General features: G+C 41.2%; 1 protein-coding gene across 3 annotated transcripts in view; it reads left to right on the forward strand.

The window, feature by feature from the left end:
- The window catches only part of SPAG1 (sperm associated antigen 1), a 184513-nt gene that overhangs the window by 17621 nt on the left and 150412 nt on the right, over positions 1-16480 (forward strand). For all 3 annotated transcript variants that reach the window (XM_030217278.1, XM_030217286.1, XM_030217295.1), the window contains one exon: positions 9003-9070. In XM_030217278.1, the coding sequence (XP_030073138.1) occupies positions 9003-9070 (68 nt within the window). The remainder of the gene's footprint in view (positions 1-9002; positions 9071-16480) is intronic.

Below are 16480 nucleotides of genomic sequence, written 5' to 3' on the forward strand. Positions count from 1 at the left end.
TTCAGGGTTTGGTGTTGTTAGGAACACTGCAGAGTTTGCTGTTAGAAGTACTTCTGGGTTTGTGCTATTGGGAGCATTGCAGTCTTTGCTGTTGGTGTTTGGTGATTTAGAATCACTTTTGGCTTATGTGTTAGCTTCCCTGCTTTTTCCTTGTGGCTCCCCTGTCTTCCCTTTTAGTGCTAGGAGCTCTTCTGGTTGCTTGCCAGAGTAGTGCTTAGGAAGCACCTTGTTAGTTTTGTATCTAGCTTGCTAGAGCAGTGCTTAGGTAGCTTGTTAGTTTTGTGTTTAGCTTGTTAGTGTAGAGCTCTGCTTGTAGCTTGGGGCTTAGTAGCACCTGTGTTAGCTTTGTGTTTAGTTCCCTGCTCTGTTAGTTTAGGGCTTAGGAAGTCCCTTTCTTGAGCAGGGCTTAGGAGCTCCTGTTTAGTATAGGGCTTAGGAAGTCATTTTGTCAGTTTACTGTTAGGAACACTCCTGCTGGTTTAGGGCTTGGGAGCACGTAGATCAGTTTAGGTTTAGGAGCACTTCTGTTTCCAGTCCTGGTCCCTGTGTCAGCCGGTATCCAGTAAGTCCTGCCGGCTACTCGAACCCAGGAGCTCAACTCCTGGGGGGCTTAGTAGCTAAGTGCAGGTGAAGCTGTGTGGACCAGTCCGGTGTGCTCCAGTCCGGTGTTCCAGTCCTGGGTCCTCCAGTCCGGGGGATTCCAGTCCTGGGTCCTCCAGTCCGGGGGATTCCAGTCCAGTGTTCCAGTCCGGGGGATTCCAGTCCAGTGTTCCAGTCCGTGTGTTCCGGTTCGCTGGGCAGTGCCTGCAGTCCCTGCCGGTGTGCTTGCCCAGTGTTGGTTGGTGGGTTTTGCCTGCTGCTGTTGCTCCTCGGCAGCAGCCCAAGGGCTCACGTTTGCTCCAGAGCCCGGCCCCGCGGGCCCTGAACCTGAGAACCTGACAGTAAACAATCTATGTTTAAGGCATATGCCCTAAATATGTAATAGTTGGTAGCAATACTTAAACAGTGATGGAATAGTCACATAGCAGGCAGCCAATAGATTTATTTTCCACTGAAAAAAATCAACTTTGCAAAAACTTGGTGACTAATACTATGCTGCTTGCTATTTTGTATTTTGGCGGTGTATTGTTTGCCTGCATAATAAAATTGCACTTGCAAATATTTTTCTGACACGGCTTTAATTAACAAAACTACCATAAGAGGCAGACATGGTCGTATAATTAACATTATATTTGTATTTGGGTAATGACTGAGAAAAATGCTATTAAAAATTATATTACAAAGCATGAAGTTGACTTGGTTAACTTCTGCTGTATATCAACCAGTAGTAAATAATAGTGATAAACAATATTAAGTACATTTTTATAATATACCACTGCATTCTTCAAAACAGAAGGCACAAGTTCCCACAAACCATCTAGGCATAGGTTAAAAAAAAAAGCTTTCAAATGCTCCCATGTTTCAACCTAATACATGTTAGATATGGGATAGGGATATCATAAATAAATAAATAGATAGAAACTCTGAATGTTAAGCACCTGATTCTCATAACATGATGTCTGTTTTAGTGGCCCATTACCAGGAGAAAAACATCTCTACACGTTTTAGGGTGTCCCTGTAATCAGCCCCTCCAGCTGACCACTGATTAAGATTTATAACAAATTGCTACTCTACCTATGAAAAGTTATCCCGTTTTTATGCTTCCTCTGTGTACATTCGTATGCTGCAGAAGCTGGCATGTTTGAAAATATAAGTGAGATTAAATAAAAATGCTACCAACAATAAAGAACGACAATGTTAGATGCAGTAGCTCATAGGTTTGCTTTCTTTGTTTTGAGTATACGGGGATGACGGCTGCGTGGAGAAGGGAAAACTCAGATCTAATTGGTTTCAGCATTTTGACGTCACTTCATCTTCTGTCTATTAAACCTCCTTGTTCTGTGCAGTGGGCAGCAGAGATTGTGGGGGCCTTCTGGCTGCTGATGGAGATAAGTGCTAAAGTTTTTTTTAACTCCTAGTGACCTGGATTTGTTTCTCTAGAGTTTGCTGTCTTTTTGCATTATTAAGGGAAGGGGCTATATATACATTGTATATCTCAGGGCAGGCATGTGTAGAGAGGAGAGAGCCAAAGCAACATTTAAAAATATTTCTCTTTATTGAGCTATTTAACACAAACAAGAGTTTTGCCAGTTAGTACCATAACCTCCCCCTTTCTCAGATCAAGAAATTCACTTATAGTTAGTTACCGAGCTGTGATCAGGCTACTAATTGGTTCAGTAGCAAGAAAATAAACTGACTGGGGGTAGTGGGGTGGGGAGGGAAGCCAACTAGTTTAACATTAGCAGGGCTGGCTTAACTAGGTGGTCAACCTAGAGTAGCAGCTTCTTCAGGAATACAAAGAGCAGCAGCTTTTGGGGGATAGCAAAGAGCAGATTTAATCAGAGCATGACAATAGATCCTGACACCACACAGCACACACTTTTATCCACCAATTTTCAGATAGCCGTTTACAAGGATAAATGCCTGTTTACCTGCCTAAATAGCTTCTGGAATTTCCCCTCATTATGGGTGTTTATATATATACACAAAACAAGGTTTAATATTTTGAGTATGATGTCATGCATTAATACAGGATTGTTCTGGGATAGGTGATGGGTTAATGATCGTTGAATTTAATGTATCAAAATTCAGGTAGGGGGCCTGGGGACGTGAAAGAAATTTGAGGGGGGAGGGTAAGGCTGGAGGTTCACCTAGGGTGCTTAGTACTCTTGCACCATCCCAGAACGTTAGCACACGGCGCATCTATCAGCTAGTCAGAATTGCTTATTCTTTCATTGTTTTCCCTTTTGCTTCTTCTGTGTATTTGGCCAGGTATCTGGATCACATAAGTTTACATCAGTTCCATTATTTTGAGTTCCTAGTCCACAATATTAGGATCTATCTTCATCCTCCACTTTCTGGTTATTACCAACAGGGCTTAATTTCCAGTGGAACAACCTGGAATATAGTTCTGCCACTTCTTTTCAGGCTCCAGTGCGTCAGAGGTATTCTGTTCCAGCCTGTCCCTTCTAGGCACCCTGCAGAGAATAGGAGAGGATGACTGAGTCTTTAGCAGAGCACAGAGCAGCTACTCCACTCTCTAATCCAGTCCCTCTTCTCTTGTTACTCTTGTCCTTGGTCTGCCCACCCCTCCCCCACTTCCATTTTGTCTACTAGTCTAGCTTTTGATAACTTCAGTTCCACCAGCTTGGGGTGTACATTTTGGGCACTGTCTAGGATCTAACAGGATAGTTGGATTATTTCATAATCCCACCACATGGGAAAGTACAAGCTGTTTAGGGCTGTACTAACAGATGACTTTAGCCAGTGATTGGCAGGCAGAGGACACGATGAGAGAGGTGCTAAGGGAGGGACCTAGCACCACCAAATTTAGCACCCCTGGGCTCTGGAACAGCCTCCATCAACCTAGCTCAGTATTCAGTTTCCCAAGGGGATGGGGGTGGATCCTCAAAGGACTACTGTCTGCCTCCTTCCTCCAACTCAAACTGTGCTTCACCGGGAAAACAAAGTTAGCCTTTCAAGAAGTAGACACTCAGGGCCAGATACACTAAAGTTAAAGAGCCATTAACGAGCAAGTAGTAAACCCTGGCATGCACTAAAGACTTTTTTCCGACAACGGTAGCAGCTAATGAAAACGGACTGCAGATGAGCAAATTGTGTAGAAAACCCTATTGTAATGAGATGCACTAACCTTTTCCGATTGCCTTAACGTTGGAAAATCTAACAAGAGGTCTGTACCTCTCGTTGAGGCTGCGCAGGATTGAAAAACTGCTACAAAAGTAAAAAAAACAAAAAATCGGGGGAAAAATGTCAAGTGCTCGTCAGTGCAATAATAAAAACGTCTATTTTGGCCGCCTTCCCCCCCCCGCACTAATAAAAACGTATTTTTTGGCAGTGCTTCACTAAGCTGAGAGACCTGGAAATCCCTGAGCCAATCACAATGTGTTTTCTCTTGGAAAATTGTATGAATGCGCTTGCATTTTGATTTGTAGTGCGCTGATTAACAACCAGAAGTTGTTTCTGTAACTCCCTTGGCAAATTGTATAAGTGGGGCTTTCTGTTTGGAAATTGTACAGAGTGATATCTTATGTTTATATAGTTTTTGAAGAGAAATGGTATTAGTGTGATTTTTATATGTTTATTTTAAGATCACAGGGACCAGCAGCAAGATTTGAACCTGGCTTTGCTGGTTGTCATCCTAGTACTGTAATAACTAGTCTACTCATCCACAAAGCTGTAGAACTTTCTGTAGGAGAGAGAGGTTTGGGGCCAGGTGAGACATAGCGTGCTTTCACTGCAGTGGTCAAGGCTGAGGGCCATGAGGAGCAGGGAGAAAGAGGGGGCTGCCACAGTGGGGCACCTAATTTGAGGCACCAAGTTATAGAATTGCCGCCGTAGACTACACAAATGAATTAGCCATTAAGCCATGTATTTAAGCAAAGCAGTTGATTGGCACTCAGGGAGCAGATATGATCTACGTTTGTCAATAATAAATCCTGCTTTGGAGAATAAACATTCACATGGAACTGGATGCTGGAGTCCACAGATAACGTCTTGCCAGTTTTGAGAGAGCTGGGTACTCGGTGCATCATCTTCTCCACCAGTCTAAAACGTGAACTTCTCCAGTTGAAGTGTGCTCTGCTTTATAAAGTTCCAGCTCGCCTACAGGTTGTTCCTCATCTTCATCATCAGAGCTAGGTGGCAGATTGAATTTCATTTACTTCTGTTGTTGTTTCTTGGGAGATGGAAGTAAAGGTCTAAGGCTTGAAGTTTCCACAGCAAGCAATTGTTTGATTGAAAGCCAAGTATCTTCACGTTCTACATGAGTAAGAAATGTCAACTTCTTGAACTGCACATCCAAAGCACATGCTATGGACAAAAACTTAGCATTGAAACCCTGCTTGTGCCTGCTAAGCTCTGCACAAAATATCTCCTTAAAGTGAATTATGTATGCAGAATCATCATCAGATATGGTAAACACGCTTCAAATGGCAAATTTTAGGCAGAACAACTGAACAGGATACATATTTCTCACCACCAAGGTGTTCTGTGGCAAATTTGCATGATTCGAGTACTTTACAAAGTTTTTCAATCTTCTCCCATTCTGCCTTTGCAGGTGAGTTTTTATGCTCTGTCAAACTTGACATTTCTGGGTTCTTGAGTTTCAGCATCCATTCCAGCATATCAAAGATACTGTTCCATCTTGTTGGCACATCTTGGATCAGCTGCTCTTCGGGCAATTCTTTTAATTGCTGTTGTTTATGAAGCTCTGAAGTATTGGCAGAATTGTGTTTGAAGTGGCATACTGCCTTTCAACATTTGCAATGAGCCACATCAATTCCAGCCTCTTGTATAGCAGCATTTACACAGAGCTGCAGTACATGCACCATACAAGGAATATGCTTGTATGGCAGAGGAGAAGCTGATTTAACCATATTCCTAGCATTGTCTGACCCAAAAGTAGAAATTGTATCCCGAAGGTGCCATTCATCAAGTACATATTTGACATGGTCAGCCCCGTGTTCATAAGTACATAAGTGTTGTCATACTGGGACATACCGAAGGTCCATGAAGCCCAGTATCATTTCCAACAGTGGCCAATCCAGGTCACAAGTACCTGGCAAGATCCCAAAACAGTACAATACATTTTATGCTGCTTATCCCAGAAATAAGCAGTGGATTTACCCCCAAGTCAGTTTAATAATGGTCTATGGACTTTTCCTTTAGAAAGCATGGTAACTAAACAACTTACAGACTATATATACAAATTCTCTATACTACACGAATCAGGCTTTCGCCCCCTCCACAGCACTGAAACAGTACTACTCACTCTCCTAGCCAAATTCAAGCAGGAAATAGCAACAGGCGAAAACATCCTTCTCCTCCAATTTGACATGTCTAGTGCATTCAACATGGTAAATCATAATATTTTAATAAGACTATTAGATTATTTTGGAATTGGTGGAAACATACTTAACTGGATTAAGGGCTTCCTAACCACAAAAACCTACCAAGTAAAATGAAGCTCAAGCATATCATCACCGTGGAAAGCAGACCGTGGAGTTCCACAAGGATCACCACTATCACCAGTCCTCTTCAACCTAATGATGACTCCACTAGCCAATTCCTTATCCACCCTAGGCCTCAACCCATTCATATATGCAGACAATGTCATAATATTCATCCTGTACAAATCCAAACTGTCTGATATCACCAACGAAATCAACCTCAGCTTAAACACTATGGACTCATGGGCAAATACATTTCAGCTAAAACTCAATAAAGAAAAAAGGGATAATCCTTGGCGTTACATTAGACCGTAACCTAACGCTAGAAAGCCAAGTGGCAACCACAACTAAGAAAATGTTCCACTCAATGTGGAAACTCAAACGCCTGAAACAATTCTTCCCGTGGGCCACATTTCGCAACCTGGTACAATCCATGGTACTCAGCCACTTAGATTACTGCAGTGGAATCTATGCGGGATGCAAAGAACAAATCCTAAAGAAGCTTCAGACCGCCCAGAACATGGCAGCTAGGTATATATTTGGAAAAACGTGATATGAAAGCGCAAAACCACTCCGCGAAAAACTACACTGGCTCCCAATCAAAGAACACATTACCTTCAAAATCTGCACCATGGTCCACAAAATAATCTATGGTGAAGCCCCTGGATACATGGCAGACTTGATCGACTTACCAACTAGAAACACATCAAAATCAACTCGAACATACCTAAATCTACACTACCCAAGCTGCAAAGGCCTCAAATACAAATCAAGTTACGCATCCAGCTTCTCCTACATAAGCACACAACTCTGGAACACATTACCAAAAGCCTTGAAAACAACGTACGACCACCTTATCTTCCGGAAATTACTAAAAACTAACCTATTCAAAAAGGCATACTCCGTTGATCCAACCTAAATACCCGATCTCTGCGACACATCAGAATTAAAGTACGTAATGGTCATAATCCAACAACTCCCTGCACATTTCCCAAACCGTGGCTGCACCACATGAACTTTATCTTACCACAATATCACCTTGTATTTGTTCACTGGTGCCGGCAAATGCCTCCCGGTACTATGTAAGCCACACTGAGCCTACAAATATGTGGGAAAATGTGGGATACAAATGTAGCAAATAAAATAAAAATAAATAAAATATAAAGAATTCATAATCCAATAAAGTTAAAATCGTTAATTGTACAATTATTCTAAAATGATCCTGTAAAAAATAAGAGAGCATTAAGCGCAGTTGTTTCAGTTTAAAATAAGCTCTCTGAACTAAACTATTGTGTGCTAAATGGAGCTACAAAAATGAGCTTCAACTTATAACAATAGTGTAAGCATTATATAACTACAGTACTTAAAATGGTCATTCGATGGCATAAAGCATTTCTCACAAAAATGCTTATAGTCCTAAGTCAGTATTCCTAGGTAGGAAGAACCAGGCTTCTCTTCTTACATAGGTCAACCTCTCAAGAAACCAATGTAACCTTGAGGAGAATTAACTCCAAATCTCAATTCATACTGGTTTCTACACTATGATTGCCTTCATTACATCTCTATGTAGTGTTCCATATCACTTCTTCACCAGATCGCCACGAAAGTATACAGCCTTACATTCATTCTTCATCTACCCATTGGTAATCAAGTTAATTCAAATAAAACAGGAAGGGGCCAAATAGTCCTCACTCTCCCTTTGTAACCCTAACAGTAATGTCCCCCACACCTCAAACAGTTAATATCAAGGGGAAAGAGGCCTTCCATTCTTATCTTGTAGAGAAGGATCACTCTTTAACCTCTTCTCTTGTTAAAAATGATGTTTTTAGATGGTAAATCATCAATTCTAGCTCTGCACAGTGGCCTAGTGGTTAGGGTGGTGGACTTTGGTCCTGAGGAACTGAGCTTGATTCCCATTTCAGGCACAGGCAGCTCCTTGTGACTCTGGGCAAGTCACTTAACCCTCCATTGCCCCAGGTACAAGTAAGTACTTGTATACAATATGTAAGCCGCATTGAGCCTGCCATGAGTGGGAAAGTGCGGGGTACAAACGTAATAAAAAAAAACAAAAAAAAAGACCTACTTTTACACAGCAATTAAACATTTCCAGTAATATTGGATTCCTATGGGAAATGTTGCCCTTTGAGTCTCTTCTTACAAAACATTCTGCTTTATCAGTATTGTTGGGTTTTGATAGAAAATCTAAGACAAAACAGCAAAATATTCATTGTGCTTTAGTGGTCTTTGAGTTTAAATATGAATGTTCAATATCAGATTTCTTTCATAGGCAGACATATTTCAGCATTTTATTATAAGGAATTTTCTAAAGTGAGATAAATGATCTTATAGTAGTTGAATTTGTGTTGCTTTAGCCTCCAGGATAAAGGGTGAGCAATATACAAGTAAAATACTACCGAATACCTTTGCCAACTGGTACACAGTGTTGAGGCCTTTGCATTAGGAGATACAGTAGAGAAATGAAAAGAGTACACACAAGGGCCTTCTAATTAAAATGGAGCACTATTTAACACAAGGGGAAGTTGTGTTACATGGCTTTGTATATTGGAGAGCTTTATTGGGTGTTTGACAGTGAACATGTTCATATTGAAGACTATGGATAGAGCAGGTGTTTACCCATGTAGATAAATGGTTTAAATATATTTAGAGAGAGAGTTCTTTTTGCTGCTTGTTGAGACAGTTTTAGGCATTAATCATCATCTTGATGCTAGAAAGGAATTTTTATACCAGTGGAATATATCAGATTGATGTCTGCTTAATAATTTGCTGTGAAAAGTTTGGCTAAAAGGTGACATCAATCTTCTTCAAACTGTGCAATTCTGTTACTTATGTCTCAGAATATACATACTCTGAAAAAGCTGAAAGAAATCTTAAGAAGTCAGTAAGTTGACTGTATGTTATATGCTTTTCTTCCAGAATAAAACTTTAGAAAAGGAACGACTTGAAAAGAAAAAGGCCCCTTGTGACTACAAGGAATGGGATAAGTGTGTTTAAATATTTTTATTTCCTTTTTACTTAATATTGATGATACTATCTAAAATCTGCCTTTCAAATGTATTATGTAGAGAGGGGAATTCATATATCCAGGTCAAGATGTGGAGAATTCCCAAAGTGTTTTACAAGAAGCTCTACCAAAGGTACAGCCTGTTGTAAAATAGGTGCAGACCTGCTTGTGTAAATCTTTCCACCTAGAGAGAGAGCAGTGATTTTAGAAAGTTGCACATAGGGAAAACAAATAATCTAATCCAAAATTTCTAGACCGCTAGATCCTACCAGTCCTAAGCAGTTTACGATTGACAAAGCCTTAACAAAGTAGGCTAAAATATAATGTTATAATAAAAAAACTCAAAAAAAAAAAAGACTAAGGGCCTTGTTTATTAAGCCGTGCTGTAGGTGCGCTATTGTCTGCTAAAAATTAGCATGGGCTAATTTTTAGCACACACTAAAAATGCTAGCACACCTTAGTAAACAACATCTAGTAGCGTTATAGAAATAAGTAGTAGTAGTAAACATAGCCCTAAAACTATTCACATGCTATTACGGTGCTAGACATTCAGAAACCTCTTAAAAAGATAAGGTATTTTTCCTAAAGGTAAGAAAGGAAGGATCCCACCTTATCTCCAATGGTAATTCATTACTGATTAAAACTGAAAAGTATGAAAAAGATGTCATCTTATATTTTAAACCAACAGGGGAAGGAAATGATAGAGATAAACTATGCTTAGAACGGCATGGAAAAATAAAAGGCAGTTGTTCTAGGAGATCAACCTCACAACGTGATGTCAATCCACAAAAGGTCTTATAAACTAAGCATATGGTTTTAAATATAATTGTGGCTTGAATAAGAAGCCAAAATAAAGGAGACACTTTTTGTGCTTTATAGATCCATAGATCATCCTAACTGATGTATTTTGTATTAATTGTAGTTTAGTTAATAGTTTCTTGGAAAGACCCATATAGAAGGAATTACAATAATCTAAATGAGAAAGCGTCATGGCCTGAGCCACTAGAGCAAAGTGTTCTCTGTAAAAAGATGAATGAATAAATCTCAATTGTTTTAATTTAAAGAACACCTTCATCAATCTATTTAACTGAGGCTCAAAAGTTAGTGGAATCCAATATGATCCCTAAAACTAAGACTGCTGCACAACTTGCAAAATACTTCCATTGGACAAAAAGACCAAGGATGGAATATTAGCCACAGTATTGCAAAACCATTATAATATTGTTTTTTGTCAGGATTCAATTTAAGTAGTTGGGTATGAGCCCAAGCCTTAACCCTCGCTATACATACACCTGTGTTAGCAAGGGTTAATACCTGGTCACAGTGAGCTGGTAATAAAATGAAGATGTCGTCAGCATATGATGCCAAATAAGAACCTTCAGGTAATAGAATTGTTCCCAAGTCGGACATAAACAGGTTAAATAATAAAGACGAAAGAGATGACCCCTGAGGTATTCCATATAAAGATTTCCAAACATTGGAGTGAATCCTGTTCATTAGGACACAGCTTCATTAAAAAAAAAAAAAAACCTTTAAACCAGTTGACACCAAACCTGCTATTCCTAATTCACTCAATTTTTATAAAAGTTTATCATGGTCTACAGAATCAAATGCTCCAGAGATAGCAAACTGTATAAGAACCATCTGTTTCTTGTGATGTAATGCTTCTCTATTTTTTTTTTGTTACATTTGTACCCCGCGCTTTCTCACTCATGGCAGGCTCAATGTGGCTTACATATTGTATACAGGTACTTATTTGTACCTGGGGCAATGGAGGGTTAAGTGACTTGCTCAGAGTCACAAGGAGCTGCCTGTGCCTGAAGTGGGAATTGAACTCAGTTCCTCAGGACCAAAGTCCACCACTCTAACCACTAGGCCACTCCTCCTCCATTTTTGTTACTAGAACAAGAGTGCTTCCGTACTGTGATAAGTTCTAAAGCCAAATTGAGATTTGTGCAGACAAGAATGATTTTCTATATAAAAAGATAACTGAAGGGTCCTTTTCCTAAGCCGTGGTGGCCCTATTACAGGCCTACTGCATGCTAAAAGAGAACTACTGTGGGATGCACGGAGGCATTCTTCTTAGTACACAGGAGGGGTATCTGGGGGCAGAGAGTAGGCATGTCTTCGCTAATCGGGTAACCCCGGCACATTACCGCGTGCTACCCGATTAGCGCAGGAGTAGTGCAGGAGCTCTTGTTGCCACCTATATGCGTGGTTGAGACAATGGTGCAGGGATGAGGGATTTAGATTTGTTAGGAACTGAATAACATTCTGGGAAAGGGGGAGACTGTTCCAGAAGGATGGGCTCCACTTTAACCAGGATGGAACCAGGCTGCTGGCGCTAACTTTTAAAAAGGAGATAGAGCAGCTTTTAAACTAGAATGGAGGAGAAAGCCTACATTCGCCCATGAGCGCATGGTTCAATGTGGAATATCCTTGAAGGATACTATTGAAACAAGACATTAGGGAATCCCAGTAGAGAGGTTTAGTAAGCCAGGTGTGCTTAATGGGAGAGCAGGATAAAGGATACATATTATCCCCTTCAACTTCTAAGCAGCTTGTAGATCAAAGGAAAAAACACAATTTGAAGTGCCTGTATACAAATGTTAGAAGCCTAAAAACTAAATGGGAGAATTAGAGTATATAGCACTAAATGATGAGGTAGATATAATAGACATCTCAGAGACTTGGTGGAAAGAGGAAAATCAATGGGACACTGTGTTAACAGGGTACAAATTGTATTGCAGTGAAAGGGAAGAAGTGTTCTTGTAGGGCTATACTACCATCTGCCAGGACAGAACGAACAGACGAATAAATGTTTACAGAGATTAGGAAAGATGGCAAAATGGGCAACAGTATAATAATGGGTGATTTCAATTACCCCGATATTGACTGGATAAATGTTACTTCAGGGAGATAAATGTACCAGGGAGATAAAATTTCTAGATGTAATAAATGACTGCTTCTTGGAGCAACTGGTCCAGGAATCAACAAGAGGGGGAGCCATTTTGGATCTGTGGCGGTGTTGGGGCCCCTGGGAAACAGTGATCATAACATGATCAAGTTTGATGTACTATCTGGGATGAACCCACAATGGAAACCTACTGTAGCTGCATTTAATTTTGCAAGGGTGACCATAATAAAATTAGGAAAATGGTTAAAAAGAAACTAAAAGTGTCAGTTGCAAAGATAAGGACACTAAATCAGGGGTGGACGTTATTTAAAAATACCATCTTGGAAACTCAGTCCAGATGCATTCCACATATTTGCAAAGGTGGAAAGAACAGAAAACGTCAGCCAGCATGGTTAAAAGGTAAAGTAAAAGAGGCCATTACAGCCAAAAGATTGTCCTTCAAAGAATGGAAAAAGGATCCAAATCAAGAAAATAAGAAGCAACATAAGCACTGGCAAGTCAGATGCAAAGTATTAATAAAGAAGGCTAAAAGAGAATATGAAGAGAAATTTGCCGCAGAGGCTAAAACTCACAGTAACAACTTTTTCAGGTACATCATAAGCAGAAAGCCTGCGAGGGAATCCGTGAGACTGTTAGATCACGAAGGAGCAAAAGGGGTGCTCAGGGAGGACAAGGCCATAGCGAAGAAACTGAATGAATTCTTTGCTTCTGTCTTTATGGAAGAAGATGTAAGAGATCTGCCTGTACCAGAAATGATTTTCAAGATGATGATGCGGAGGAACTGAAAGAAATCTCTATGAACCTGGAAGAATGTACTGTGCCAAATTGACAATTTAAAAGTATTAAATCACCTGGACCAGATGGCATAAATCCAAGGGTACTCAACTCAAATATGAAATTGCTGATCTTCTGTATGTAATATGAAACCTGTCTTTAAAATCGACTGTAGTACCTGAAGATTGGAGGGTGGCCAATGTGACGCCAATTTTTAAAAAGGGTTCTAGAGGTGATCCGTGAAATTATAGACCGGTAAGTCTGACGTCGGTGCTGGGCAAAATATGGAAACTATTATAAAGAATAAAATTACAGAACACATAGACAAACTTGTTTTAATGGGATAGAGTCAGCATGGGTTCAGCCAAGGGAAGGCATGCCTCACCAATGTGCTTCGTTTCTTTGAAAGCATGAATAAACATGTGGATAAATGTGAGCTGGTTGATGTAGTGTATCTAAATTGTCAGAAAGCTTTTGATAAAGATCCTCTTGAGAGACTCCTGACAAAATTAAAGAGTCATGGGATAGGAGGCAAGGTTCTGGTGTGGATTAGTAATTAGTTTTTGGACAGAAAACAAAGGGTAGGGTTAAATGGCCATTTCTCTCAATGGAGGAGGGTGAACAGTGGAGTGCCACAGGGATCTATACTGGGATTGGTGATATTTAACATATTTATAAATTATATGGAAATTGGAACGACGAGTGAGGCGATTAAATTTGCAGATGATACAAAACTATTCAAGGTTGTTAAAATATGTGCAGACTATGAAATATTACATGAAGACCTTAGCAAATTGGAAGACTGGGCATACAAATGGCAGATTAAATTTAATGTGGACAAATGCAAGGTGATGCACATTGGAAATAATAATCCAAATCATAGTTGCCTGATGCTAGGGTCCATCTTTGGTGTCAGCACTCAAGAAACCGATCTAGGTGCCATTGTAGATAATACATTGAAATCTTCTGCTCAGTATGTGGTGGCCAAAAAAGCAAACAGGATATTAGGAATTATTAGGAAAGGGATGGTGAATAAGACTGAAAATACTATAATGCCTTTGTATCGCTCCATGGTGCATCCGCACCTTGAGTATTGCATTCAGTTCTGGTTGCTGTATCTCAAAAAAGATATAGCGGAATTAGAAAAGGTTCAAAGAAGAGCGACCAAAACGATAAAAGGGATGGAACTCCTCTCGTATGAGGAAAAGCTAAGGAGGTTAAGGCTCTTCAACTTGGAAAAGAGACAGATGTAATTAAACTCTGGAATTCGTTGCCAGAGAATGTGATAAAGGCAGTTAGCTTAGCAGAGTTTTAAAAATGTTTGGACGGCTTCCTAAAGGAAAAGTCCATAGACAATTATTAACTTGGACTTGGTGAAAATCCACTATTTCTGGGATAAGCATATAAAATGTTTTGTACTTTTTTGGGATCTTGCCAGGTATTTGTGACCTGGATTGGCCACTGTTGGAAACAGGATGCTGGTCTTGATGGACCTTTGGTCTTTCCTAGTATGAATGATGTAGAACGAGTAAAAGTAAATCGATTTTTTTTACTCATTCCAAAAGTTCAAAGAGTAGGGGAAACTCGAAGAAGTTACATGGAAATGCTTTTAAAAGAAATAGGAGGAAATACTTTTTCACTCAATTAATAGATATTCTGTGGAACTCTTTGCTGGAGGATGTGGTAACAGCGGTTAGTGTATCTGGGTTTAAAAAAGGTTTGGACAAATTCCTGGTAGTCCATAGTCTCCTATTGAGACAGTGTCAGACTTGTGAGTTCTTGTACCAAGTAGAGCGCTGCTGAGCTCGGTACTTGGACCAGGTTCTGCTTGGCGGCCGGACAACCCCGGGTTTCAAATGCACTGACCACCGTTCCCCAGAGGTTGAGCCCCTAGGTGTGGGCGGCCTGCTGGACTTACGAGACGGAACTGGAAGTGGGGTGATGAACGTATCGGTCAGACAGGCAGCAGGCAAGGGAGTGATCCAGGTACAGGCAAAGTCAATAGGCAGGCAGCAGACAGGGGAGTAATCCAGGAACAGGCAATGTCAACAGGCAAGCAGCAGGCAGGGGAGTAATCCAGGTACAGGCAATGTCAATAGGCAAACAACAGGCAAGAGAATAATCCAGGCATGGGTAAAGTCAGTAGGCAGGCAGCAGGTCAAGAGAATAATCCAGGTACAGGCAAAGTCAATAGGCAGGCAGCAGGCAAGAGAGTGATCTAGGTACAGGCAAAGTCTGCAACGAGGGACAAGTAGATAAGAAGCAAACTACCGAGCAAGTAACCCCTACCAAAGTAGAAGCCGAAGCATGGAGTTCAGGAAGAGCTCAGCTGATAAATTGCTGGCGTCTGACATCAGCAGGAATCAACAGGGAGAAGGAGCACAGTCATAGGACAAGAGCAGGGGAAGGAGGAACCAGAAGACCAATAGGAGAGAAGCAAGGGAAGCCAGGCAGAGAGAGTGCAGACACAGGTGCATGGAAGCAAAGCAATTAAGGAGCCTGCAACCACCGCTCTCTGAACAAACCCAGAGAAGAACTACACACATGGCTCAGGGCAGTGACAGTCAAGTTTGCGTGTCGACGGGACCCCGCACAGCCCGAGGACGCTGCTTGCATGTAGGAAGGGGACATGACAGACAGACTTGCTTCTTTGTTTACAAAGGCGCGCTATAGGCACGTTAGCATTTTTAACGCATGTTAAACACTAACACACCTATAGGAATGTATTGGCGCATTAGCGTTTAGCGTGCCTTAACTTTATAGGTGCGTTAAAAATGCTAACGTGCCTTAGTAAACATACTCCTTGGGAAACAACTGCTTGCCCTGGGATTTGTAGTATGGAAAGTTGCCACGATTTGGGTTTCTGCCAGGTGCTTGTGACCTGGCTTGGCCACTGTTTGGAAAACAGGATACTGAGCTGGATGGACCATTGGTCTGACCCAGGGGCGTAGCCAGACCTCGAGGTGGGAGGGGGCCAGAGCCCAAGGTGGGAGGGCACATTTTGGTCCACCACCACCACCCCCTTCTCTGCCTCGCCGCCCCACTCCTTGCTCTTCCGCTCCCACCGCCACTGCTGTTAACATATCTTGGCTGCTGGGGTCCCCTACCACTGCCAGCTGAAGCCTTCGTCTAGCGCTGGTCTCCAGCACTGCCGTATTGCCTGCGCTGCTCTCTCTTCCCCTCACGTCCGGCACTCAATTTCACTAAAAGCAGTGTGTCGGATTTGAGGGGAAAAGAGAGCAGGGTAGGCAATGCGGCGGCACCGGAGACCAGTACTGGATGAAGGCATCAGCTGGCAGGGGTTGGGGACCCCCACCAGCCAAACCTGGGGCCCAGGCTCCAATGGCCCCACGTAGCTACGCCACTAGTCTGACCCAGTATGCCTACTGCTATGTTCTTTTGTAGTTTAAAAAGTTGGGTTCTTACTTCATTAAAAGAAATATTATTAAACTTGGACCAAATTCTATCAGCTTGAATTGGAAATATTTCAGCTGGTGAAAAATCTGTTATAGTTCCAATCTTATTTTATCATTCTTAGAAATAAAGAAATCAGTTAAACCTGGGCTCAAGGTTGATTATGAAGTTGATCATCACTAAGCTTGGGAGGAGTACATAAATTATGAATTGTCTGAAATAAGACTTTAGAGTAAAGAGAAGATGACATAATTAAATTAGCATAATAGGTTTTCTTCGCTGATT

The sequence above is a fragment of the Microcaecilia unicolor genome, chromosome 1 (assembly GCF_901765095.1).
Source record: "Microcaecilia unicolor chromosome 1, aMicUni1.1, whole genome shotgun sequence".
Taxonomy (NCBI): Eukaryota; Metazoa; Chordata; class Amphibia; order Gymnophiona; family Siphonopidae; genus Microcaecilia; species Microcaecilia unicolor.